A 24125-nucleotide genomic window follows, 5' to 3' on the forward strand; every position below is an offset into this window, starting at 1 on the left:
TGAATCCTATGGGAAAAATCCTGAAAAATTACCAAAAAAAGAACCAGAAACGCCATAAACAAAAGCGAATTGTTTGTACGGCGTTTGATATTTTACTCTGCGCTTTCAGCTCACATCTGAGCTCGGTGTTTTTGTAAAAAAAAAAAAGCATGAAAAAGCAAAGAAAAACATGAAAAACTAGAGTTAAACCATGAAACAGCCTGTGTCTTTTAATGGTAAGGAAACAATTTCTAGTATATGGAAGATCTGTACATTTAATTCCCTATAAGTATGGGCTGGTTATAAGGCAAAGTCTGATTTCTCCAGTCAGAGGAGAGGGCTGTGGTATTGTACTGAGCAGCCCAGCAGTAACGTCAGTGCTCAGCTGTACAGGACACAGCTGGCCCTCTGACTGGAATACTGCCATTATTTCACACAGAGGAACTATATTTCCCATGATGCATTTTCACTAAAACTGCTGATCTTTGGAACCGAGTCACCAGAGTACCGAAAGCGTTTGTGGGAAATGTAGTCTTTATCCAATAGCTTTCCTTTTAATTTGGAACTCAATCCCCGCGCCCAGAGACTACATTTCCCATAGTTCCCTTTTCTGGATCGGCCCGTGCTGAAGGTTGATCTTTCGAAGTGAAAGTAAGTGTCCGGCAGTGCAGAATCCTTCTGCTGCTGTCCATGATCCCGGCTGTGTCTTTGTATTTCTGTGCTGATTTTTTTTTGTCTAACTTAATGGTCAAAAATGTATTCTAGTTACTTCCCATGGAAGCTGCAGGAGGAAAGTAGCAGAGACTGCAGCAGCTATGGAGGGTTCAGATGTTGTCATAGAAAGAGAGATTTACCAACCTTGTCATTACCTGCATCATGTGATGAGATCCTACTATATTGCATCGTGTGCAGAATGTATTAAGTGCTGCATTAGGAGTGAGAAATTTGCACTAAATCACCAGACATGTTAGTTTTCTAGTATTTTGCACAAAGAAATGGCTTTATGTCGTGAATTACCTTTTTTAGACACTTTTCATTAAGGATTGCAACAAAGTCTAAATCCAGAGCATATGTGGCACATAGTAAGTAAGTATAGTAAGTGTAGTAAGTGTAGTTTGCTTTCTTATCTTGGTTTCCAACAGAACAGAAGGAAACAGATCAGCTTCTCCAGGCCCCAAGCCGCCACCATGTATTTGTTGCTATCCTTATACCCAATATCACAAGCTTTTTTCAAAAATTGTCTTATTGATGACTGCATATACAAAAAACAATTGTTTAACTGTGGTGGTGATCAGCTAATTAGTGGGTGACTAGTTGTGGGGGCGTTGTTTTTCCCAGACTTGTCATCCCACTAATCATGTTATCACCGCCCTTGTGGCCATCAGTGTACATCACCGCTGGTTCTTTGCAAATCTCTGCCTCCCTGACAATGCGCTGTAATGCGTGTGCGCTCCCCGGCTTCATCTTTGCACTGCGTATCGGTGACGCAGGACTAGTCCAGCCATTACCTCCGGCTCTCGCGGCTGTCTGTGTCCTACACCGCTGCCTGTCTCCGTGGGCATGCACCACATACTGCACACTGTCAGGGGGGCAGAGATTTTAAATGAGCCGGAGGTGACGCTGCTCTTACAAAGTGTTATTAATTTTTACAAGAGTTTGATAGTATGATTAGTGGGACGATTAGTCTGGAGAAAACAACGTCCCCACGAGTCACGACTACTCACCGTCTAATTAGCATATCGCTACCGCAGTTATAAAATAGCTTTTTGGCATATGTGGTCATCAATAAGACAGGAAAAAGGGCTGGTTAGGAAGGGTATAAAGATAGCAATAAATACATGGTGTTTATTTGGGGATCTGGGGAAGTATGTAGTATATGGGTGGTCTGGGGAAGCTGGCAGATTCCCTTTAAGCTTTTCTTTTCATTTTAGCGCTGGAGTGGTGCCACTAATGTAAGGTCCCTGACACTAATATACTTACCCGCTGCCGTCTTCAGCTCTTCCTGGTGCCACTCCGGTCCCGTGCTGCCATCTTGTGACCACTACTTCTGACTGATCGAAAGTTAGAGATAACGTTCACAAGCTCTCAGTGTAAGTCAATGAGAGTCTCGTTCAGGCCTCGCTCTGGGTCTCATACGCTTTCATTGAGTTTTTACTTCCGGATCGTCCAGCAAACACTGTAGAGATCCGGCAGGTCACAAGCTGTTGGAGACCAACCGGAACGGCGCCGATAACAGATGAAGATGGCAGCTGGTAAGTATATTACTAGGGGCAGGCAACTTACATTAGTGACACCACTCCAGCGGTAAAATAGAAAGAAAAAACTACTGGAGTGGTGCTTTAATAGCTCATTAAGGTGTATTTCCCTGGGTATGGGCCATGGAATTTCTGAGAATGCTGTGGATTTCATTGCTGTTGCACCAGACTGGTTTTGTGCGGTTGATCTTTGCAGCATGTGAATGATATTTTTTGGCGCACTGCTACTGTATAAGATGCAAGTGTCCCCTGGATCTATGATCTGCAGTGGAAAGTTTACAGCTAAATCTGCACTAGCAAAATCCACACCAAAACATGCTGTTTTGTTGCTGAAATGCCACAAATCTGCCGCAACTTTCACCCTGTACATTTCAGTGTAAATTGACAGTCTGTGGATTTCAGATGTGCAGCTCCGGTCACTTTCTGTAATATGTGGATGACATTTCAGAAATAACTTCCACAATGCTGGTAATGTAATATGTGGCAGGTTTTCCACAGCAGAAGATTCAGACAAAAAAGCCACTGTGCACCTGCCCCATGTATATGTGGCACCCCAGGGGTCTGGTTTCCACAGTAATGCAATGTTATGTCTGAGAGCAGGTGGGAGGTCTCTTGGTCAGGAATCCTATGCATGCCACACCTCCTGCCCAGTCCTGGGAGGGGAAGGACTTCCCCTATATAAACCTGGGGCTGAGGCAGGGTTAGGGAGTTCAGAGGGAGAGTTCAGTCAGGAGGGCTGACAGGGAGCTGTGGCTCCGGCTGGGCCCAGCTCCTGGGCCATGCCAGAAGTAGAGACAGAGAAGAGAAGCAGCTATGGGAAGAAACAACAGGAGCTCTGTGGGAGCAGTGTTACAAGGAGTCAGGGGCTGGCAGCTGCAGAGCTCGCCCTGACTGAGAAGATTTCTTACCGGACCCGGAGTCCGAGGCTGTGGGGACTAACTCCTACCCAGCAGCAGAATCCGTCAGGCAGGGGATTTCAGGTCCTCTGGCCAAGAAACCCGAAGGCACGGTCACACGCATGGGACCAGCACCGCCGTTGTGGAGCGGAAGCTACTAGAAGGCCCCGAGTCACCGGCCATACGGGTGAGCACCACACGGTACACTCAGGGACGTGGGCTACTTATACTCGCTTCTAGCAAGGTAGCCAGAAGAGTATCGTTAGTTTGGGAGGCCTACAACTCCGCCTGGCCAGGGGAGATCCCATCTGCTCAAGGACTGACCAGGCCCCAACCGCTAGCCAGTACTCCGGGAGGGTCTATCTTTGTCACCAGTAAAGACCCTGAACTACACCGCATCGTCTCAGTGATTCCTGCTACCCCCATCATCCACGTCGGCTGCCCTGAGGCCATACCCCTCCCGTTGGGGGTTATACTATCACGCTGCACAATCCTACCACCGGCCTCAGCGGTCTGCCCTGCAGCAGCAGCTCATTAGCTGTACTCAACGGGTGGCGTAGTCGTCCAACATCTACCGCTGATACATCGCCGCTCAGTTTGACTCCCTGGGCACGGACCGGGTCACCGCCACGAGACTGCAACCCTCAACAGATCCGGTTCCGGGTAAGCTCCCGTGCGCGCGATGCCGCGCGACGAAGGCCCAGGGGCGCGTCATATACGTACTCTAATAATGTCATACGGTCGGGATTAGACAGTTCATAGAATCCTAGAATGTTAGAGTTGGAGGGGACCCCCGGGGTCTTCATGTCCAATGTCAGTGGAGTTTTCTCCCTTTCCAATTAGAAATCGTCTACACCTGAATTTGTAAGATAGTTTGTTATTTATAGATCATGCTAACATGGAGACAAATTGACAGCTAACAAGTTCTCAGCCTGATCAAAATGTCTGCTCTATTGCCATTTCATCAAGTTTAAATAGATACAGATAAAGGTGTGTCTTAATGATGCTAGTCATGGAAAGTTAAAGAGTTAAAAAAAATATGTGTAGCTAAGATATGAAGGCCCTATAGTGTGACCGTAAGCATCCTGTTATGTAATAAGGAAGGGAAGACACCTTTTCAGGAGGTCAGGAGATAGCCACAAAAGTTAAGATACACTAGGCTTGTAATTCTTTTTTCAACTAAATGTCATTCTACATCTAAGATATATAAATGCCTTTTATATATATATATATATCGATGAACATTAAAATAAGCAAGGACTTTATTAGAATTATTCTAACATCCAACCCCCTGCTCAATGCAGGATTCACTGAACCATCTCAGACAGATGTCAGTCTAGCCTCTGTTTGAAGACTTCCATTGAAGGGGAACTCACTACTGGTGATGAGTGAGTGTGTTTGTTAAACCCTTTTGCCGAGCACAATAGAGGGTTTCCGAGTATCTTCGGCGTGCTCATATATTAGGTTTCAGTCCCTCCATCTGCATGATTTGCGTCTGTTAGATAGCCTAAACACATATGAGGATTCCCTAACAAACAGGCAATCCCGGAATGTGTTTAGGATGTGTAACAGCCATAAATCATGCAGATGCAGGGACTGAAAGATAATATACGAGCACGCCGAAGATACTCGGGAAGCACCTGAGCGTGCTCGGTGAAAGGGTTAAACGAGCATTCTCACTCATCACTACTCACCACCTCTCGTGGCAGCCTGTTCCACTCTTGAATCACCCTCACTGTCTAAAAATATTTTCTAATATCTAATCTGTATCTACTCCCTTTCAGTTTAAAAAAAAAATAATATATATATATTTTTTAAATTGTTTTACTCTCAATGTGGCAAACGGGGGTGATTTGAACATTTGTGTTTTTTTTTCTTATTTTTAAAACCTTTTTTTTTCACTTTTTCCTTTATTAGTCTCCTTAGGAGACTTGAAGCACCAATCGTCCTATCGCCTGTGCTATGCATAGCAGTGCTTCAGCCCTGCTATCTATAGCAAAAATGATGATATTCTATGAATGCCAGCCACTGGCCTGCGTTCACTGGAGATTCACAATGACAGGTACAGGTCTTCTGTAGACCCCCAGATGTCATGACAATGCATCGGCGCCCCCCCCCGGTCACATGACTGGAGGGCCGATGGGCAGCATTAATGACGCGCTTCTAGCTGGTGCTTGTTGAATCCCATGGTCAGAGATTGACAGTGGGATTTAACTGGTTAAAAGCCACAGGTGGAGCTCCGATCCACACGCAGCTGTTAAATGCACATGCCAGCTGATTAAATAAGCTGTCATGTGTGGGGAAAGATGCAGGCTCAGGGCTGGAGCCCGCATCAAAGTGGGGGACACTACATATGATGTAAATATATGTCATATATTGTGAATGGGGTTAATAACCTTGGTTGTCTTTCTTTGCCCCCATACTAGTTCAGCTCTGTCCTTATACACAGGGGTCCAAAGTTGTATACAGTATCTATGTGTGGTCACCCTAGTGACTTATATAGAGGCAAAACTGTTCTTGTCATGACCACCTATGTCCTTTATAATGCATCCCCTGATTGTACTTGCAGTCACAGCATTGGCCTGATACTGGTACAAAAGTTGAGTTTGCTGTTCACCATCAGTGACAGTAGCATTACCCAGTGTTTTACCAACTAGTATATAATTGTACATTTTATTTCCTCTTCCCAAGTGCTCGACCATACCTTTATCTACACTAAACTTCAATATTCATTTCTTAGCCCAAGCCTCCAGTTTACATAAATCCCTCTGTGATATTAAATTATCCTCCTTGGTGTTTATTACCTTACAGAGTTTAGTATCATCTGCAAATATTGACTCATTATGCTCCCTATATGGTCATTAAAGGGGTATTCTCAAATTCTTAAATTACTTTAGTTAGTTAGATGGAATGCAAATAAGCAAGTTTACAATTGACTTGCTTTTTCAGGCTGCTGTCATGCTGTAATGAGAGTACATACTGTTAGTAAGCGTTGTAAGGCCATATGCAAACGTTGCGTTTTTGCTGAGTTTTTTTCCGTGCGGATTTGTTAATAAAACCTTAAGCTAAGCCTGATGCCAGCAAAGTGAATGAGAATCCTGCAGTCTCATGGACACGTTGAGTATTTTTGATTTGCAGATTTGGTGCAGGAAATAATCTGCAGCATGTCAATTCTCCGTGCGTTTTTGCCTTCGTTTTTCACCCATTGAATGCACTGAAAAAAAAAAACGCGGCAGAAACGCAACTTTTTTAAGGCTGAGTTTTTCTGCCAAGAGATGCAGAAATGGTGCAGAAATTTCAGCACACAAAATACTCAATGTGTGCACATACCCTAAGACCACCCAGCGTGCAGAGACCAGTGCCACCCCCACAAGTGACGTCTTCTGCCCCCTGATGACACTTCGTTTGAGTATGCCAGCATGCACTGGGATTCTGAAACGACACGTCATCAAAAAAGAAGTAAAAAAATAGAAAAGCAGTTAGACAAGGTAGTGAGGGAAGGATAGGGAATTTTTCATTCAAGTATATTAGAAAATAGTTTAGATCAGTGGTCCCCAACCTTTTTTACCTTGAGAGCCACATTCTGTTCTGAGAGGTGTTCACGAGCCACAATCTGTGAGAAGAAATTATAGAAGCCATATTGCGACCAATCATTGATAGCTAGTCATTAAAGGGTTATCACTAGTCGTTAAAGGGTTATTCTGGGTTTTCCAGGTTAATGTGCGTCAAAGGGCGAGTGTATCTACTAGTCTGTCCTATGCTACATTCAGATGGTTGTTGTAAAACTTGGGTTGGTCATGTTTGCAATTTAGAAATTGACTTGCTCTGTGTGCAGCTGCGGCTGGACGGGTGCAGGAGCCTTCTACTATTTCCTTGCATTAGTTTTGCCTGTAAATCAGACAAGACTACTGCCTTCTGCGATTTTTTTGCACAGCTCAAAGGCTAACATTTGGTGGTACATGGGCCGAAATGAAGATTGAATTTAGCTTAAGGTTGAATTAAGACATCTGCATGTCGCGGTCCCACCGCGATTTTTCAGACTGACCGCTGGACTCCTGACCCGAATTCAACAGCCTCCTAGGCATATACAGGTGCTTCTCACTAAATTAGAATATCTTAAAAAAGTTAAAGAAGTTGGCCACAACTTTTTATTATGCCCCCAATGTATTCCCCCACGGGCCCATAAGTATATTTGTAAATACCTTCTGTTGCAGGTTCTGCTTGTGAGCGGCGCTATCGGTGGCCGCTCACAGGCATCACGTGACCCTGTGCTGACGTCACAACAAGTGAGGCGTGACTCAGTGCTGGGGTCCCCGCGGTGGCTGCTGGGTTGTGTGCAGGGTTTCCCCGTGTGTCACACCCAGCATCCAACGTTCGCTTTTCCAATGAATGGGGAGAGGGAGAGCACGTGGTGGATGCTGGTTATGACGCGCGGGCTAACTCCACCCACAACGCAGCTGCCACCGTGGAACACGGAAAAGGGACCCTCGGCTGAAGCCTGGACTTGTCGTGACGTCAACTGATGTCAGAGGCGGCTGCAGCCAGGGGTCACGTGATGCCTGTAAGCGGCCAGTGATAGAGCCGCTCACAGGCAGTAATTGCAATAGAAGATATTTACAAAAACACTTATGGGCCCTGGGGGGATACATTGGGGAGGGGGTAATAAGTAGTGGACAACCCCTTTAATTTATTTCAGTTCTTCAATACTAAAAGTGAAACTCATATATTATAAAGAGTCATTACAAACAGAGTGATCTATTTCAAATGTTTATTTCTGTTAATGTTGATGATTATGGCTTACAGCCAATGAAAACACAAAAGTTATTATCTCAGTAAATTAGAATACTTTATAACAACAGCTTGAAAAATGATTTTAAAATCTGAAATGTTGGCCTACTGAAATGTATGTTCAGTAAATGCACTCAATACTTGGTTGGGGCTCCTTTTGCATCAATTACTGCATCAGTGCGGCGTGGAATGGAGGCGATCAGCCTGTGACGCTGCTGAGGTGTTATGGAAGCCCAGGTTGCTTTGATAGGAGCCTTCAGCTCGTCTGCATTGTTGGATCTGGTGTCTCTCACCTTCCTCTTGACAATACCCCATAGATTCTCTATTGGGTTAAGGTCAGGCGAGTTGGCTGGCCAATGAAGTACAGTGATACTGTTGTTTTTAAACCAGGTATTGGTACTTTTGGCAGTGTGGACAGGTGCCAAGTCCTGCTGGAGAATGGCATTTCCATCTCCAAAAAGCTTGTCGGCAGAGGGAAGCATGAAGTGCTCTAAAATTTCCATGTAGACGGCTGCGCTGACTTTGGTCTTGATAAAACACAGTTGACCTACACCAGCAGATGACATGGCCCCCCAAACCATCACTGATTGTGGGAACTTCACACTAGACCTCCAGCAGCTTGGATTGTGGCCTCTCCACTCTTCCTTCAGACTCTGGGACCTTGATTTCCAAATGAAATGCAAAATTTACTTTAATCTGAAAACAACACCTTGGACCACTGAGCAACAGTCCAGGTCTTTTTCTCCTTGGCCCAGGTAAGACGCTTCTGGCATTGTCTAGTGCACTCCTTGTGAATCTCCCCCCAATTTTTTAATGGCATTTTCTTAACAATCCTTTCAAGGCTGCGGTTATCCCGGTTGCTTGTGCACCTTTTTCTACCACACTTTTTCCTTCCACTCAACTTTCCATTAATATGCTTGGATTCAGCACTCTGAACAGCCAGCTTCTTTAGCAATGACCTTTTGTGGCTTACCCTCCTTGTGGAGTGAGTCAATGTCTGCCTTCTGGACATATGTCAAGTCAGCATTCTTCCCCATGATTGTGGAGCCTACTGAAACAGACTAAGGGACCTTTTTAAACACTTAGGAAGCCTTTGCAGGTGTATTTGTTAATTATTCTAATTTACTGAGATAATGACTTTTGTGTTCTCATTCGTTGTAAGCCATAATTATCAACATTAACAGAAATAAACACTTGAAATAGATCACTGTTTGTAATGACTCTATATAATATATGAGTTTCACTTTTTGTATTGAAGAACTGAAATTAATTAACTTTTTGATGATATTCTAATTTTGTGAGAAGCACCTGTATATATAAGACTGTTAAGTCCAGGTCAGAAGACCCGCAGTTAGTCATTAACCCCTTTCTGATGTGAGGTGTAATCATACATCTCTGTGACCTGGGCCTTAATGACCAGGTACGTATTATTACGCCTCACTGATCACACCCGCACAGAAGCTGCGGCATGGCAATTTTTATTGCCAAGTCAGTAACCTAGCTAAATATTGCTCTTAGTGAAGCCCGTTATTGTTCCCGCACCGCATTGTATCATTTTCATGGCCCCCACAGTGCCCCCCGTATAATATGATGCCTCCCACAAAGTACGATGCCCCTCCAAACATAATATGATGTCAACACACACACCCGTTGCATGTGTCCTGCTCCTGGTTTCTGCAGCCTATATATTGAATGTCTCCTCCACTATTCAGTCTATGCAGCTGAAGCCCAGCTATGTGTGGCACAGGCGATCGCAGCTTCAAGTCTCCTAAGAGGACTATTAAAGCAAGTCAGTCGAAAAAAATGTTTTGAAAAAAATAAAAAAAAACCATAGACATATTTGATAGATTGGGCGTCTCTAAACACAGCAATATCAAAATATAAACTAAATTAACGGTGTAACGAGAAAAAAATTGAAGCGCCGGAATTATGGTTTTATGGTCGCCGCAGCAGTACAGTAAAATGCAATAACGGGCGATCAAAACATTGTATCTACCCCAAAATGGTATCAGTAAAAACGTCAGCTCGGCACGCAAAAAATAAGCCCTCACCCAGCCCCAGATCCCGAAAAATGGAGACGCTACAGGTCTCAGAAAATGGCGCCATTTTTTTTCTTACAATGTTCGGATTTTTTTTTCACCACTTAAATAAAAAAGAACCTATACATGTTTGGTATCTACGAACTCGTAATAACCTGGAGAATCATAATGGCAGGTCAGTTTTAGCATTTAGTGAACATGGTAAATAAAAAACGATTGTGCGCTTTTTTTTTTGCAATTTCACCGCTCTTGGAATTTTTTCCCATTTTCTAGTACACGATATGGTAAAATCAATGGTGTCGTTTCAAAGTACAACTTGTCCCTCAAAAAAAAGAGCCCTCACACGGCCATATTTGATGGAAAAATAAAAATGTTATGGCTTTGGGAATTAGGGGAGCAGAAAACGGAAAATCGCAAGGCCGTGAAGGGGTTAATGTCCCTCTTTATTCACATCAAGTTTTGGGCGGTATAAGTTTAGTGATAATCTTAGTACAATGTTTTTGTAACTTTTCTTAGGGCAAAAAATGTTGTTCACAGACCTGACTTGAACCTTATCCTAATGAGGTTTTCCAGTTGCATTACTATGTCATTGTGTATACAAGTAACAAAAAGTTCCTTTTGTTTGTGCAGATGGTCAGAGGCTGTAAAAGTACAACTCCAGTGTGCAGACCCGGACAGAAAACCCCCCATCTGTGTACACCACACTCGCCCATAAATTTACACAAGCTTCACTCCTGTTTTTGGGTAGACAAAAAAAGCACACTATATAGGATGTCACCTGTATTTGTGTGAGCTGGTCCTCTAGGTGGGTGGTCTTCTCAAATAAGATGGCCAGTATATATAATATGTGGTGAAACTGAAACTCATCACATCTAGGAAAGGGGTCCATATGGTCAAATGGAGTGGTTTCATTGTATAGGTATAATAACTTGCCATTATCTTTATTAATATCCGCCAAGGAGCTGGGAGCTCAGATGAAGTTCTAGACTCGTCCTCTAGGCTGATAATCAAGGCTGTACATGGCTGGCGCTGACATTGACATGTTTGATCCCTGGTCATCGTAATTGTAGCATATAAATAATAATCAGGAAAACCTCAATATTGAGAAAAATATATATTTTTAACTCTTGTAAAATTATTCTTATTGAAGCCTGAAATATTACAGTAAATCATGACCAGTCAATTAAATTCACGAGTAGCCATGTGGATACCCATGCTTTTATGAAAAATACCTTTTTGTCAGAAGGATGTTTGTTCCGCAAGGGCTTATTTATATATCAGTTTTTTTCCTTCGTGCTTTGTCCGTTTTGAAAACTGATAGCACATGGACCATGAAAGTTTAATGGAACTTTTCACACAAGCATTTTTTTAAAGAATTTACGGTATATATCGTTCCATTAAACTCGGTGCACTCCTATTCTTGATGTTTCTGCTGATCATAACTGCTCACTCAGAGTTATGGGAATCTATTAAAGATGGATTAAAAATGGAAGACATTCGTTTTTTATCTGTTTTCATTTGTTTTTAAATGTTAATTTTTCAAAGCTTTAGTTGGTAAATTGCAGAGTGGTTGTAAAAACACGCAACTTTACTATCTACCTCTTATTAAAAGTCCTCTCCATTCTCAAGAAGGGAGGAATTTTTAATGCTATAGTTTACTGTTTGTTGTCTCGGTTACCGACTTCCTCTGCAGTCTTATCAGTGGTGGCAAGTCTCTTAGGCCTCCTTTACATGTCCGTGTTTGCAGTATGTGAGGCATTTGTTTTTTTCACGGATACCTGTCACGGGTGTGTTGCCACGAAGATCGTCACGAGTACACAGCCTGACTTCTCGCAGCTGACTTGTTGGTGCTTTGTGTTTCTCGGCAGTGAGGGAGTTAATTCTCTCTCTCTCTCTGGGCTAGATGAGGTCCAGCCTCGCCCAGCTGCAATCAATACTTCTGTAGTGAGACTCCTTCATATACCTGCTGGTCTGTTTGGGAGGTGTCGGTGAAAGCATTTCATTCAGACTGACAGAGCGGATCGTGGTGTTTGGAGTTGCTGAGATAAGTGTATTTGGAAGTGTTTTTTCCCTTTCCTCGCTTTATCATTTATCTCCTTTCCCGTTGGTTTTCCCTCTGTTGTAGTTGAGAAGTTGTTTGTATGCAAGGTGGTTTTGGTTTTTCCCTTGTACTGTCTCGTTCGTCTAAATACTGTGTTTGGGCATATTATTTCTTGTTCCCTTTGGTTGTGATCGGGGTCCTTCTCAGGACTAGATTACTGAGGTGCAGGGATCTTCAGGAGGTAGGGGTTACGCTGGCGGCCTGGACCTCTGTACCTTTAACAGTACCTCCAGGTTGAGGGATTAGTCAGGGCCCCAGCTTAGGGTCAGCTTAGGCCCCCTACCTCCAGTATACAGAGACAGCGTGACATTTTCACCGACCCACTTAGTTTTTCTCCAGCTACTATGGATCCAGTAGCCGGTCTAGCTCGGCAATTGCAGAGTTTGTCCATGGAGCTGGCGGACGTTAGGTCCAAGGTTTGGCATCCTCAGGAGCAAGCCGGACCAGAACCTAAAGTAGCTCTCCCTGATAGGTTCACTGGGGGGCGGGACAAGTTTTTTGTTTTCCGGGAGGCATGTAAATTGTACTTTCGGCTGCGGCCTCGGTCATCGGGGAGTGAAGAACAAAGGGTGGGAATTGTCATCTCGCTCCTACAAGGGGACCCACAATCTTGGGCGTTCTCTCTTCCCCCGGGTTCCCCGGCTCTCCAGTCAGTGGATAGGTTTTTCGCTGCCCTGGGACTCGTATATGATGACCCAGATCGGATCTCCCTTGCTGAGTCTAAGTTACGTAGGATCCAGCAGGGAGATCGTCCGGCGGAGGAATTCTGTTCGGAGTTCCGTAGGTGGGCCACGGACACCCAGTGGAATGACCCGGCTCTTAGGAGCCAGTTTTGTCATGGTTTATCCGACAAATTACAGGATGTGTTGGCACAGTATGACTCTCCCGTGTCTCTGGAAGCCGCTATGGCCCTCGCTATTCGCGTGGACAGACGGCTTCGGGAGAGGTGCGGGATAACTCTACCCCCTGTGATGACTCCACCTCCTACAAGGTCCCCTCATATGGTGGTTCCCCTGGTCAGTCCAGAGGATCCTATGCAATTAGGAGGGACATCATTTCGGGGGAGGGGACCGGTGGTGCGCCATAAGGCAGGAAGGTGTTTCTTCTGCGGCAGAAAGGGACATTTTATTGGGGGTGTCCATCCCGTCCCTTGCAGAGTGAAGAGTCGTCGGAAAACTGTTGATCCCAGGTTGTGTGGTGGACGGCAATCTGGGAGTAGGTATTTCGTCCCTAGGTTCGTCTCAGTTTCTCGTACCGGCGGAGGTGGTGGTGGGTACGAGAACTGAGAGGATATCTGTTCTTCTGGATAGTGGGGCCGGGGCTAATCTGGTTGATGCTCGGTTTGCCCGGGTTCAAGGTATGCGATTGTGTGAGTTGGCTAAACCCATCCCCATATTCTCGATCGATGCCAGGCCTCTCGGGCAGGGAAGTTTTTTGCAAGTTGTGCATGACGTAAAACTTCAAGTGGGGGCAATACATAAAGAACTGTTGTCTTGCTACGTGTTGGAGGGTCTTCCCACTCCTATTGTGTTGGGCCTTCCTTGGTTAGCTAAGCATAACCCGGTTATTAATTGGCAAACCAGGGAGATAAGCCAATGGAGTAAATTCTGTAATAAAAACTGCATGAACACGGTCATTGGTGCGGTTACTCCTTGGGTCTTACCTCCATTTCTGGCGGACTTTGAGGATGTATTCTCGGAGAAAGGGTGTCAGGAACTACCTCCTCATCGCGTGTATGACTGTTCTGTAAAACTGCTCCCTGAGGCCAAGTTACCTAAAGCCAGGTTGTATAACCTTTCTGGTCCTGAGAGGCAGGCCATGAAGGATTATATCTCAGAAAGTCTGGCTAAGGGGCATATTAGACCTTCATCTTCACCGGTGGCTGCGGGGTTCTTCTTTGTTAAGAAGAAAGATGGAGGCCTACGCCCTTGCCTGGATTTCCGTGAACTTAATCAGATTACGGTCCGAGATCCGTATCCGCTCCCACTGATTCCCGATCTCTTTAATCAGATCGTGGGCGCCAAATGGTTTTCTAAGTTGGATCTCAGGGGGGCGTACAATCTGATTAGGATGAAGGAGGGGGATGAGTGGAAGACGGCGTTTAACACTCCGGAGGGGCATTATGAGAACCTTGTCATGCCATTCGGTCTGACTAATGCCCCGGCGGTGTTCCAACACTTTGTTAATGACATTTTTCGCCGCTTGGTGGGACAGTTTGTTGTCATATATCTGGATGATATCCTAATTTACTCGCCGGATCTGGTGTCTCATCAGGAGCACGTTAGGCAGGTGTTACAGATCTTGCGGGATAATAAACTGTATGCCAAGTGGGAAAAGTGTGTGTTCGCCGTACAGGAACTCCAGTTTTTAGGCTTCCTGGTTTCAGCGTCCGGTTTTCGTATGGACCCTGGGAAAGTGCGGGCAGTTCTTGAGTGGGATCGGCCAGAGAATCTTAAGGCACTACAACGTTTCCTGGGGTTTGCTAATTATTACCGAAAGTTCATTCGTAATTTCTCGTCCATGGTTAAGCCTCTCACTGACATGACTAAAAAGGGGACGGATTTTTCTAGGTGGTCTGACAAGGCTTGTCAAGCATTCTCCTCTTTGAAAAAATGTTTTGCCTCGGCGCCCATACTCATTCAACCTGATGCGTCTCAGCCATTCATTGTAGAGGTAGACGCTTCCGAGGTAGGGGTGGGAGCAGTATTGTCACAGGGTTCGTCCCCTGGTAAGTGGCATCCGTGCGCCTTTTTCTCTAAAAAATTGTCGTCCGCTGAGAGGAATTACGATGTCGGCAATAGGGAACTCTTGGCCATTAAGTTAGCTTTTGAGGAGTGGCGCCATTTTCTGGAGGGGGCAGTTCATCCGGTCACCGTCATCACCGATCACAAGAACCTGCTATATCTGGAGTCCGCGAAACGTCTGAATCCCAGACAAGCTAGGTGGTCATTGTTTTTTACCAGGTTTAATTTTGTCGTTACATATCGTCCTGGGTCAAAAAATGTAAAGGCGGATGCCTTATCTCGTAGTTTCCCGGGGGCCGGGAATACGGACGACCCGATTCCTATCCTTCAGGAGGGGGTGGTGGTTTCGGCAGTATGCTCTGAGCTGGAGGAGGAGGTATTGGAGGCTCAGGGGGACGCCCCTGTTGGACCTCCAGGGAGACTGTTTGTTCCAGATCAGTTGCGACAAAAGGTGATCGAGGCACACCATAACTCAGTTTTTGCAGGACACCCGGGGAGTAAAGCAACTGTGGATCTCCTCTCGCGTCGGTTTTGGTGGCCTAATTTACATAAGGAGGTGGTAACTTTTGTCGCGTCCTGTGGGGTTTGTGCGCGCTCTAAGACCTCACATACCCGTCCGTCTGGGGCCCTCTTACCTTTGAAGATCCCGGAGCGTCCTTGGACTCATCTGTCTATGGACTTTATTACGGACCTCCCTCCGTCTTCGGGTAAAACGGTCATACTCGTAGTGGACAGGTTCAGCAAGATGGCACATTTTATTGCTCTTCCGGCTCTCCCTAATGCTAAAACTCTTGCGCAGGTGTTCATTGGGGAGATTGTGAGGCTTCACGGGGTACCCTCCGAGGTGGTGTCTGATCGGGGGTCTCAATTTGTGTCTAAGTTCTGGAAGGCGTTTTGTGCACGGCGGGGGATGCAGTTGTCATTCTCATCGGCTTTTCATCCTCAGACCAATGGTCAGACGGAACGTATGAACCAGAGCTTGGAGACATATCTCCGGTGTTTTGTGTCAGAGAACCAGGAGGACTGGGCTTCTTTCTTACCTCTGGCAGAGTTTGCTCTTAATAATAGGCGGAGCGAGTCCACTGGTAAGTCCCCGTTTTTTGGGGCATATGGTTTTCACCCCCAGTTTTGTACTTTCAGTGGGGGGGGCTCTTCGGGGGTTCCTGAGGAGGAACGATTTTCCTCATCACTCGCTTCAGTATGGAGAGGGGTGCTGAAGAATCTGAATACTATGGGGAACCGATACAAACGTATGGCTGATAGGAGGAGAGTGTCTGGTCCGGACCTAAGTGTGAACGATCGGGTATGGTTGTCTACCAGGAATATAAAACTTAAGGTTCCCTCCTGGAAACTGGGTCCCAGGTTCATCGGGCCGTTCAGAATCAGTTCTATTATTAATCCGGTGGCATTCCGTCTTGACCTCCCCCCTACGTTTAAAATTCACAACGTGTTTCACAGATCATTGCTTAAGAGGTATGTGGCGCCGGTGGTACCGTCACTTTTACCTCCCCCTCCAGTGGTTGTCAATGGTAACTTGGAGTTCCAGGTATCGAGGGTCATTGATTCACGCTTTAATCGCCGGTCCCTTCAGTACCTGGTTCATTGGAAGGGGTATGGTCCTGAGGAGAGGATGTGGGTTCCTGCGTCGGATATTAACGCAGACCGATTAGTTCGGGCCTTCCACACGACTCACCCGGATAAACCTGGCCCTGAGGGTCCGGAGGCCCCTCGTAGAAGGGGGGGTACTGTCACGGGTGTGTTGCCACGAAGATCGTCACGAGTACACAGCCTGACTTCTCGCAGCTGACTTGTTGGTGCTTTGTGTTTCTCGGCAGTGAGGGAGTTAATTCTCTCTCTCTCTCTGGGCTAGATGAGGTCCAGCCTCGCCCAGCTGCAATCAATACTTCTGTAGTGAGACTCCTTCATATACCTGCTGGTCTGTTTGGGAGGTGTCGGTGAAAGCATTTCATTCAGACTGACAGAGCGGATCGTGGTGTTTGGAGTTGCTGAGATAAGTGTATTCGGAGAGTTTTTTCCCTTCCTCGCTTTATCATTTATCTCCTTTCCCGTTGGTGTTCCCTCTGTTGTAGTTGTGTAGTTTTTGTATGCAAGGTGGTTTTGGTTTTTCCCTTGTACTGTCTCGTTCGTCTAAATACTGTGTTTGGGCATATTATTTCTTGTTCCCTTTGGTTGTGATCGGGGTCCTTCTCAGGACTAGATTACTGAGGTGCAGGGATCTTCAGGAGGTAGGGGTTACGCTGGCGGCCTGGACCTCTGTACCTTTAACAGTACCTCCAGGTTGAGGGATTAGTCAGGGCCCCAGCTTAGGGTCAGCTTAGGCCCCCTACCTCCAGTATACAGAGACAGCGTGACAATACCACACGTACCCATTGTAACCTATGCTGTAGTGCACATGTCCGCTTTTTACCGGCAGCACTTATGATAAAACACTAGAGTCAAGACAATATGTACGGGTCATTACTGATCGTGTCTTGATTATTGAGTATTTTGATGACTCCATAAATGAATTGTTCTGATTGCAGCTGGATCTTTCCTATGTGGAAAGTATTCGGTGGGGACCATATTGGCGAAGATGTGGTAGCTTTTCCTGTGGTGCTTTAATCTGCTTGGAATCAAAGTGCTGAATGGATTGTATGTTTTAGGGTATGTGCCCACGTAGTATTTTTCAAGCGTATATGCTGCGGAATTTCCGCAGCGTAAACAATTGTGAAACGCTAGGTAATCCGCCGCCCATGGTCCCCAAGGGGATTCTGCAAGTTCAATGCCCATGCTGCGGATTTTTCCGCAGCGTTTTTGATGCGCGGAAAAATCCGCAGCATGTCCATTAATTTTGCGTTTCCGCAAGCGGAATTGCCTTTGCAATACAATAAAAAACGCAAGGCAATTCCGCATGTGGAAATCGCGCGATAAACGAGTGCGGAATTCCGCATGCGTTTTTCCGGGAGAGGACATGCAGAAATGAAGCAGAAATTTTCTGCTTCCTTTCCGCAACGTGGGCACATAGCCTTATTGTGAGATCCGGATTTCATTTTCTTCCTCGTGGAAAAATCTGAAGTAATGCCAAGATTGGCAAAAAGGATTCTTCTGGTGTGAGTGTGTTAGTCATGGGCTGGCCTGGTATTAGGCATCTCCAGATGGGAACATCTGCTTTCCATTTGAGCGTTGAACAATCTAGAGTAGACCATTACTGCATGGCTTGGCGAGCAGAGCATTGGAAATTACAAGTGAATAGTTCATATTAGTGAGGTTTAAATGTGGATAAAGATAAGTGGAATCACAATTGATAGAGTGACTGGAGGAAGATGTGCATTTCCTAATTATTCTGTGGCGGCTTCTCTTGTAGTTTACATGCAAGGTCAGCACTAAAATCTGCCAAGGTCTGACTTAGGGTCTTTTCACATTTACAATTTATAAATCACAAATCTGTCATAGGAACAGAAAACAAAAAACTGCTCTTCTGTTGATACCTATTGATACACTTTTTGTATTTGTTTTTTTTTTTTCTTAAATGTATTATTATTATTTATTATTATAGCGCCATTTATTCCATGGCGCTTTACATGTGAAAAAGGTTATACATACAAAAACAATTAAAATGATCTTTAACAAAACGTGACAGCGACTGGTACAGGAGGAGCGAGGACCCTGCCCGCAAGGGCTCACAGTCCACAAGGGATGGGTAAGGATAGAGCTAGTCGTGCAGTGGTATGGTGGAGCGGTGGTTACTGCAGGTTGTAGGCTTGTTGGAAGAGGTGGGTCTTCAGGTTCTTTTTGAAGATTTCCACGGTAGGTGAGAGTCTGATGTGTTGGGGTAGAGAGTTCCAGAGAATGGGCATGCAAGGGAGAAATCTTGTATGCGATTGTGGGAAGTGGAGATAAGAGGGGAGTAGAGAAGGAGATCTTGTGAGGATCGGAGGTTGCGTGCAGGTATGTATCGGGAGACTAGGTCACAGATGTATGAAGGAGACAGATTGTGGATGGCTTTGTATGCCGTGGTTAGGATTTTGAAATGGAGTCTCTGGGCAATGGGGAGCCAGTGAAGGGATTGACAGAGCGGAGAGGCCGGGGAATAGCGGGGGGCAGGTGAATTAGTCGGGCATCTGAGTTTAGGATAGATTGGAGGGGTGCAAGAGTGTTGGAAGGGAGGCCACAGAGGAGGAGGTTGCCGTAGTCGAGGCGGGAGATGATGAGGGCATGCACTAGTGATTTGCAGATTCGTGGTTGAGGAATGTGCAGATCCGGGAGATATTTTTGAGTTGGAGTCGGCAGGAAGTGGAAAGGGCTTGGATATGTGGTTTGAAGGAGAGATCAGGGTCCAGGGTTACCCCAAGGCAGCGAGTTTGCGGGACTGGGTAGTGTGAACAGCCATTGACGTTGATAGATAGGTCAGATTGGGGGGATGAATGGGAAGGTGAAAAGATGAATTCTGTTTTATCCATGTTAAGCTTTAGAAATCTGGCAGAGAAGGATGAAATAGCTGACAGACAATTTGGGATTTTGGTTAGTAGGGAGGAGATATCCGGGTCCAGAGAGGTAGATCTGTGTGTCATCAGCATAGAGGTGATACTGAAAGCTGTGAGACTCTATGAGCTGTCCCAGGCCAAAGGTGTAGATGGAGAAGAGCAGGGGTCCTATAAGTGAACCTTGGGGGACACAGACAGAAAGAGGGCGAGATGAGGAGGTGGTGTGTGATTGGGAGACCTTGAATGTCCTGTCTGTTAGGTATGAAGAGATCCAAGATAGGGCCAAGTCTGTGATGCCGAGAGATGAGAGAGTCTGTAGTAAGAGGGAATGGTCCACTGTGTCAAAGGCAGATGACAGGTCTAGGAAGAGAAGGACAGAGTAGTGTCGCTTGGATTTGGCGGTTAGTAACTCGTTGGTGACTTTAGCCAGGCCAGTTTCAGTAGAATGGTGCAGCCGGAAGCCAGATTGTAGGCGGTCAAAGAGAGAGCAGGAGGAGAGGTGGGAGGACAGTTCAGAGTGGACATGTTGTTCCAGTAGTTTTGAAGCATAAGGGAGAAGTGATATGGGGCGGTTGCTTGTCAGAGAGGATGGGTCAAGGGAGGGCTTTTTGAGGATGGGTGTGATCGAGGCATGTTAGAAGCATGAGGGGAAGACACCAGTTGTTAGTGACAGGTTGAAGAGGTGGGTTAGGGTTGGGATGAAGATAGTGGTAAGGCTTTCTTTCCCCATGGATTTCACCCTTGCATTGCAGTAAGTTGTCAAGCAGCTATAAAAAAGGGTTGAGGGCAGATAAACATTTAATTGGATCCTGTCAATGCAGTCCAATCTGCGGCATCCTGTTATAGATCAGGGGGACCGGAGTAGATTAATAGATAGTTTTTTTGAAAAAAGATTCAGTGCAACCCATGTTTTAATCATTTAATATTCTGCTCTTTCTGGGATTTTTGGTCCAGTGGGCAGTCCTATCAGTGATTGACAGTTCTCGCTGTACACTTATGCAAGGAAAGCTGTCAGTTACTAATAGGACCGCTCACTGGACCGAAAGCCTCAGGAAGAAATGAGGATTAAATGATGAAAACTAAGGATATACTGAATGTTTTCTCACAAAACTATATATCAGTGTACTCCGCTCCCCCTGCTCTATAACATGGTGCCTGCAGAATGGACTGCATTTTCATGGTGACAGATTCCCTTTAAGATATATAACCTTGTGCAAATTCCTGCCTGTCATAAAAACAAGTAACAATTAGTAATTTCTAAAGGAAATCTATCACCAGGTTTTTGCCATTTAATCTAAGAGCAGCATAATGTAGAGACAGAGACCCTGAGCGAAGTGTCACTTACTGGGCTGCTTGCTGTGGTTTTGATAAAATCACTGTTTTATCAGCAGAAGTTTATCACTAGAGGACTAGTAAACCTGCTGCCATGTAGTCCTCTCTATCCATGAGCGCTGTTTAACCCGCCCCACCACTGATTGGCATCTTTTTGCCTATGCACAGTGTACACAGAAAGCTGCCTCAGAGATGTGGGCGGGGTTATACACAGCTCCGCATTCAGAGCACTGCTAAATCTGCAGCAGAGAAAAAGGTGATTTTATCAAAACTGCAGCAAGTATCCCAGTAAGTGATACATTGCTAGAATCAGAGTCTCTGTCACTATATCATGCTGTTCTCAGATGTGGTAGAAAAAACTCTGTGACAGATTCACTTTAATGTTCAGTTATAGTAAAGTTTTGGTAGTTAAAGATTTTGTACCAAGCATGGAAGTAGCCCCTTATCCAACTTCCTGATCATTGAGGATCAGACCACTTGGACCCCCATCGATCCCGAGAACGAGTCTCTGCACAGCCTTGTCTGACTGGAGCCAAGATTGAGCATGCACTCATCTCCTCCATTCATTCTAAATGAGACTGCCAGAGAAAGTCAAGTAAGAAATAATTATTTACCAGTTGAATACTCCACCACTCCAGCACCGCCTCACTCCAGTGCTCCCTTCCGCTCCTGTAGTGATAATGTTTCTTCTTGCAATCATTTGAGAGCTGCAGCCGATCACTGGTCTCAGTAGTCACGCTCCATACATACAGATGTCACTGTTGAGGCTTGTGATTCGCTGCACGTGAAAGTTGGATGGGGCATAATAACTGCAAGACCGACGGCAACCATAGAGTGTTCTTGCTGGACCAGTGGAAGATTCCACCTGTAAATAATGTTTTTTTCTTTACTTTTTAACATTCTGAACTCTTGGGCAAATTTTCTACAGTCCCAAAAAACCCTCATCACTAATTAATTAGATATGCAATGACTGTCATATTTGGTTGTGCTTCAAATTCTGGAGTCAAAATTGAATCTTATTCATTATGTTTTCAATATTTTGAAAAGAGATCACACTTCTGATCTGCATATTTACAGTACATTCACGCCGTGTGGTCAGATCTAATTTTTTGCAATGACGTTCAGAAAATTTCAGCAAAAACAGTCTGTATTATCATATAAATACAACTGTATAATATTGCTGTCATCTTAAGGTTTGTTCACACGTCCTAATTTTTTATTTTTTTTATGTTCATATTGAGGCGGATTCAGCTCCAGAATCTGCATGAAAAACACTTCTAATAATGTTGAATAAGCTTCCTACCAATTTCAATGAGAAACCTACATTGCTCTTCATACATCAAGTTTTTTTCTGAGAAGGTTTTAAAAGAACGCTGTGGGGGGGGGGGGGGAATGGCGTCATTTCTTTGATGTGGATTCCTTGCCGAAAGTGAACCTGAAGTCAAAAGGCTGCATGAAAAAAGTATCAAAAAATTAAACATTTGAAAAACGTATATATAACAAAAAGGACATGCTTTAAAAGCCGGTGAAGGAGCCGCACGGGAGACTAGTCAGACAGGTGGGTCCCAGGCGGCTCCTCCCCGCCCCCTGCCCTGGAGTGAGAGGGAGAGACCTGTCAGTTTTTGGCAGCGGGAGGAGAGAAGCCACAGGAGATCCGCCTTTCCCACTAGTCTTCCATGTGGCTTGCTCCTCTGCTTTTAGGCTATGTTCCCATGATGAGTATTTGGTGAGCTGTTGATGTTGCAGATTTTCTGCACCATTTTGGCACCTATTAGGTAGATTAGATTACTTGCGTTTTTTTAGTGCATTTTTTACATATGTTTTTCGCCTCTTTTTGGGATGTCATGTTTTAAACAAATTTGCTTTGTTTTTGATACTTCCTGGTATTTGGCTTTGAGAAAACTTTACTGATACAGTCATGTGCGGATTACATGCGTTTTTTGTGTGTTTCTGCCTCGGAAACTCACTAAAAACGCATGTGGGTTTTTTTACCTGCAAATTTACTGCATCTAATGCAAGTTTATTGGAAAAATCTGCACATGATACTCAGCGTAATAGCAAGAGAAACTGACACTTTGCGGATTTGAAACACGCACCGTGGGTCAGTGTACGCTGAGTGTGCGAGAGGTTTTGATAAATCCCATCCACTTTGCTGGAACTGTAAGATGCAACGTTTATGATGATGCAAAAATACACTGTCAAAAACGTAACGAAAATTCATCATGGGAACACCGCCTCAAAGTACATTCGTTATCCTAGCTTTTGATGCAATTTTTATCGTTGTTAAAGAGAACCTGACAGCTGACACATTCAGCCCCATCTATAGGCAGCATGTATCAGGCACTGACTGTGTGTTTTCAGCCAGGTATGTATGACTCTGAAATGCTGTGGCTAGTCGGAGAGGTGGGTCCCCGGGCAGCTTCTCCCCACCTGCTGTCAATGACTGACAGGTCTCCCCCCTATACACGCACAGGAAGAAACCTGACAATCCAGGGCCGTGGGCAGGTAGAAACAGCCTGGTACCCACCTGTCTGACTGGTCTCCCGTACAGCTTGCTCCCCATCGACTTTTAATGTGCGGTATGTTTTCTTTGGAACGATGCATCAATTCACACATACCTGGCTGAGATCATACAGTCATGGATCAGGCAGCATATATCAGCCGTGAGGTTCCGGAAGGCCGGATGAAAAATACTAGTAATAGATCTGCTAAAAAATATTCAAATTTTATAATCTCAATTTGTTGCTTTTAGGTACTTTCCTGCGGTAGTAATAAATAGATGCAGAAGATGCTTAGTGCTGCTGTTAGACATACAGCCCGTTCTGTCAGACTTTGCTCCTCCTATGTTAAACAGACACGGTAAGTCATCTTACATGGTGCTAACCCTCAATGAGTTTTTATTATGATATCTTCTTTAGGACATTTTATGTTCCCTGGATTTCTTCTTTTCTTGTGACCACATTAATACCGGAATTATAATCAAATAGTTTTGCAGCTAATATTGTCAATGTGTAATTTTCTATTTGTAAATTGGATCATTTTTCTATACATCCAGAGGATGAAAACATATATAGCTAAGGCTAATTTCACATTTCTTTTTGCCTTTTCTAACCAGAGAAGCTAACGGAATACATTCGCAAAAATGGAAATGTAGCATAACAGATGCAAAAGGGAGCAGAGGGGCCCCAGAGACTATTGTGGAGCCAGTATGGGCACCGTTATTGTTATGTCTCAGTGTTTCAGAACAGTAGAAAAAGTTTTTCTTTTGTTCTAAAAACTGACACATAACGGAGCCCAGACAGACCCCATGATAATCAATAGGAGCCCCCTGCTTCCATTTGCATCATTTAAGCAACGGATCTATTTCGCACCTGAATTCCGTTTGTCTGTTCCTGTAAACAGAACAGACAGATTGTGCAAACGGAAGAGTGAACATAGCCTTATATGTAGCTCAATTGGGAGTTTGATCAACCCATCAGGTTGACATTTTCCATTAGGAGCCTCCAC

General features: G+C 44.9%; 1 protein-coding gene across 1 annotated transcript in view; it reads left to right on the forward strand.

Annotated features, from left to right (window-relative positions):
- The first annotated feature begins 494 nt into the window (after window positions 1–494).
- NUDT13 (nudix hydrolase 13) overlaps window positions 495–24125 on the forward strand; it is an 81695-nt gene continuing 58064 nt past the window's right edge. The window contains exons 1-2 of the mRNA XM_073685663.1: window positions 495–630; window positions 23371–23477. Coding sequence (XP_073541764.1) covers window positions 23398–23477 — 80 coding nt within the window. The 5' untranslated portion in view covers window positions 495–630; window positions 23371–23397. The remainder of the gene's footprint in view (window positions 631–23370; window positions 23478–24125) is intronic.

This window comes from Phyllobates terribilis, unplaced genomic scaffold (assembly GCF_046119375.1).
Source record: "Phyllobates terribilis strain yellow unplaced genomic scaffold, ASM4611937v1 Scaffold_5__5_contigs__length_657084704, whole genome shotgun sequence".
Lineage (NCBI taxonomy): Eukaryota > Metazoa > Chordata > Amphibia > Anura > Dendrobatidae > Phyllobates > Phyllobates terribilis.